This window comes from Ammodytes marinus, assembly GCF_949987685.1.
Source record: "Ammodytes marinus genome assembly, chromosome: 10".
Lineage (NCBI taxonomy): Eukaryota > Metazoa > Chordata > Actinopteri > Uranoscopiformes > Ammodytidae > Ammodytes > Ammodytes marinus.
The window spans coordinates 313,871-317,928 of record NC_137214.1 but is presented as its reverse complement, the minus strand read 5'-3'; the positions used below and the strand labels follow the sequence as shown (position 1 = coordinate 317,928).

Below are 4,058 nucleotides of genomic sequence, written 5' to 3'. Positions count from 1 at the left end.
AAAACAGGATAATTCATAAGTGTAGGATTAGTAGGTTTAACGAATACACAACTAATAAGGTACAGCATACATTTAGAGGTGGTTGCACCTTTGGTTAGTTCTCAGCCATACCTTTACTTGGCTTTGTTACTCGGTGATGAGGCTCACACCGATTTACATCGATGGCCCACTGACAACACAGAGACAGAGAGACAGCTTATTTTCTTTTTTTTTTTATTGGAGCTGAAAACCATTTGGTTAATTTTTTGCTTGACAGCGGTGGACGCACGTTCATTAAGTAAAAAATAGTAGTTGGGCCTACTAGACTACTAGTTATTCATTCTCAGTCATACTATGGCCCTTTCTAGAACCACCCCTACACCCTATCCACTATCCCTCCGTTTGCGCGTTCGCGCGGAGGGCCCGCCATATTGAGTGTCGTCCCAAACCACAGAGCCTCGAGTGTGAGTGGGTTATAAAGCCCTCGATAACCTTGGTTGCGTTCCGAATCGCATACTCTTTCTTTTTTCTATTCTACATACTACATCTGACGATAAAAAGAATCTATTTAGGATGCAGTAAGCACACAATCGGGACATACTATGACGTCATAAGAATGCGACATGAACTTTGACCTTCTTCCTTATATCCGTTGCAGTTCATCCGCCAATTTTGAAAACTTCAAAATAATTTCAAAATTATGGTTGCCTTGGAGATCCATGAAGCCAATCGCCGAGCACGAGAGAGACGTGCGTACAGTCGGAGATCAATCCGGAGAGCTCGGATGTTGTTGCTCTGTAATGTATGTTTTAATTAACTTAAACTCTGTATTATCTGTAAAGCTACAAAAAGCATTTCACTGTAAATGTAGTAATTAGTTAATTTCGATGTTGTTATTCAGTGCAGTCCCCATTGTTGATTAAAATATAGGCTACAAAAAAAAGTGTATCATTATAATTCTAATCATATTTATTTGTTTGCTCATATTGTTTGTGGTGAAGCAGAAGAACATTTTCCACTTTGAGGACAATTACAACAATTACCTTCAACTTGGTTATCTTCCAAATTACTTTGTCCAATTCATTTATACATATTAGGTTACTATCTCTACTCAACTAGTCACCATAGGCATGCTACCCTATTCCACAAGTAGCAAATGATATATATATGTGTGTGTGTGTGTGTGTGTGTGTGTGTGTGTGTGTGTGTGTGTGTGTGTGTGTGTGTGTGTGTGTGTGTGTGTGTGTGTTTGAAATATTATGATTACCTTTGTTAACCTTGTGTTTATCTGTTGAGAGAGACCAAACAAAACTGGCATTAATGTTCTTGTATGAACAAACATGTGGCCAAATCAGCGGATTCTGGTATGCATCATTGTATGTATAATCTGGCCATTTCAGTCCTAATATGTAGTATTTATGTTTCGCTTACTGTAAATAAACAATTAAAGTAACTTTTCTAGCACCAACCTAACAGTGTTTGCAGGATTTAGAATAGTTATATAGCCTACGTACAACAGTTGGCCCGATATAAAACAGTGAACAGGCAGGATTGAACAGGAATTCAAATAAGTATTGCATACATCAACATTTGATCTTTTATTTTACAGCACATCCAACCTACAACAACAAACTGCCAGTTAAACCCAACTGTGCCAATCCTCCAGTTATTTTTTGATGGGGTTTCCACCCTCCGCCCTGACCTTTGCCTGACAAGAATCTCCATTCTTGCTCTCACGGCTTCTCTTCCACATGAGTGTGACCATGGATGGGGCAAGGAGCTGGGTTCCCTGGGTCTGTCCATGATGCACGTGTGCTGAGGAACAGCCCGGTCTACATCCAGCAGCTGTATCCACCCGAGGGGAGCTGCATTCTGGGAGACAGTGGGTACCCCTGCCTAACTGGCCCCATCCGCCTCATGACACCATATCGGGCCCGTGCTCTGAATCCGGTGCAAGCCCGATTCAATGTGAAGCTGTCCAGAGCCAGGTCCATTATTGAATGGTGAAGACCCGTTGGCGCTCAATCTTTTTGCGATCGCTGGAGGTGAGCCACACCTTTGCTCCTGTTGTGGTCACCTGCTGCACCATCCTCCACAACCTCTGCCTGGAACATGGGGACATCCTGGAGCCTGAAGAGGTCGACGTGGGGGCAGTTGGCCACAATTGTCCAGAACCTGGTCACAGGGAAGCAGAAACAGGGGAAGGTGTGAGGGATCTCCTGGCAGCAGCAGTATCTGCCCCCATTGATTTAGTGCCGGCCCTTCAAGACCACGATTATTTTAATTAGGATAGGCTTTACATTAACCCAGTGCTCTGTTTTTTCTTATTATTATTTTTTGAAAAAGCAATTCTAATTGATTTATTAGTTGGTTGGATAGTGATTTATGTTGTGTTTATTCCAAGCTATACCAACTCATTAGAATTAACCTGGGTTATTAATAAACATCTAATGATGAAATCAGTTTTATCTCTATAGCCCAATATAACAAATAGCCATCGTCAGTGGGCTTCACATTCCGTACACAGTATGCACCCTCTGCCCTTAGACCCTAAGCTTGACTGAAGAAAATCTCCCAGCAAAAAAGTGGGAAGATGTGCAGACAATAAAGAGAAAATAATGAATGATAAATTCTTGTGTCTTGTGTACTGTGTTATGAATGTGTCATATTGTTCCAGTTTCACCTGTTACTTCAATCATCACGGTTATACAGTATACAGTATTTTCACTGATTGAGATATAAAAGCCAGAACAATAGAAAGGTTAAACATTTATTGAGGCAAACAAAATAAATATATAAATAAAATACAAAATAAAACTATACAGAACTAAACTACTTTTTAATTTTCCTCTCTCCTCTCCTCCCTTATCCTGCCCTCCTCATCTCTCCTCCTTGCCTCTTCCTCTCTCCTCTCCTCCTTTGCCCTGGCCTCTTCTTCTAAATGATCCTTTTATCAAATTTTCAGATAAACTCACTCGAGGCCCTTGATGGCCGCGTTTCTCCTCCCCGTGAAAAGCTCCTGCTTCTCCACCCTCCATTGTATTAGCCTCTCTGTGTCTTCATCAGACCCTAACAATAAAAAGTTATGTTCATAACATTAATAATAATCACTGAACATGATGTTAAATAAAGGAAACTGAAGGAAATTAATGAAATGTATCGTTTTTCATCACATACATTGTTTTTTAGATAGAAATTCTGCCCCTATACTATTTAAAGTCCGGGTCATACATTATGCTATTCATATATAAAGTGACCTTATGTACTCAGACATGCAATTGGACAAACCTTACTGTATAGGTCAGCCTGCAGAGCACACACACATTTGTTTGCGCAAACTTTTGCATATTACTTATCCACCAGTGTCACATCATTTCACAGGTTGGCTAGCAAAGTTAATTACACACCATTAAGTTGTGGATTACACCAAATACTATGTAGTACATATTATTGTGGAACAGTGCTAACTGACAGTTTTTGTTTTGTTTAGTTTTTCTAACTACAAAACTTGCAATAAAACTATGATGACAAATAATAAGCAGCCAAAACTCCTAATTAGGTTACAGTATCAGCTTACTGTCACAGTAGTTCGACAGTGTAAACTGTCAAAAGTCTCCACAGGTAAACTACAAACCTGTAGTATACTAATGTATTACTCTTACTGATCTGCAACACATTTGTAGAACCTTACATTTGAATGGGTTGTCACTCCCTTCTTTGATTATCGCTCCGTCCGTTTCTCCCATGGTTTCTCCGTGGTCAGCGTCCATAATTTTCTTTTATTTTTCTTGTCCACATGGTCGGCTGCTCCCGCTATTTAACGTCACTTCCGCTGCAGTGGATTGTGGGTCAGAATCGCCCAAATAGGATGCATTTTTCAACACTAACAATCTTGGCCGCATGAAGTAGACCATCCGGGTACTTCTAACCATCCTAAATCTGGCCACAAGAATCGGGACATCCTAAATCTTTTTTCTACATACTATATAGTAGAAAGTATGCGATTCGGAACGCAGCCCGAGTCTGCATCGATGGTGGCTCAGCCCTACGTTTGACACAGGTGTCCGCCAATCAATTAT

At 40.5% G+C, this 4,058-nt stretch overlaps 1 protein-coding gene across 2 annotated transcripts; it reads right to left on the bottom strand.

The window, feature by feature from the left end:
- Nucleotides 1-1,575: 1,575 nt before the first annotated feature.
- LOC307256222 (uncharacterized protein) lies at nt 1,576-3,793 on the bottom strand. 2 transcript variants are annotated; one of them, XM_080035122.1, is made up of 3 exons: nt 3,671-3,776; nt 2,955-3,048; nt 1,576-2,154 (listed from the first exon to the last, which is right to left on the bottom strand). In XM_080035122.1, exons 1-3 carry the CDS (start codon nt 3,747-3,749, stop codon nt 2,001-2,003), a joined length of 327 nt encoding a protein of 108 aa, XP_079891248.1. In that variant the 5' UTR covers nt 3,750-3,776; the 3' UTR covers nt 1,576-2,000. The 2 variants fall into 2 exon arrangements, 1 of the variants encoding a protein (XP_079891248.1); XR_013845055.1 differs by lacking the exon at nt 2,955-3,048 and having other exon boundaries at nt 3,671-3,793.
- Between the last annotated feature and the right edge of the window lie 265 nt (nt 3,794-4,058).

Excerpts from the sequence above, each read along its gene's own strand:
- LOC307256222 (XM_080035122.1), bottom strand. The coding sequence starts at position 3,749 with ATGGACGCTGACCACGGAGAAACCATGGGAGAAACGGACGGAGCGATA. Across the intron at positions 3,049-3,670 it reads GAGTGACAACCCATTCAAAT|GGTCTGATGAAGACACAGAG; the intron begins GTAAGGTTCTAC and ends TTTTATTGTTAG. Across the intron at positions 2,155-2,954 it reads GCGGCCATCAAGGGCCTCGA|GTTCTGGACAATTGTGGCCA; the intron begins GTGAGTTTATCT and ends CCCTGTGACCAG.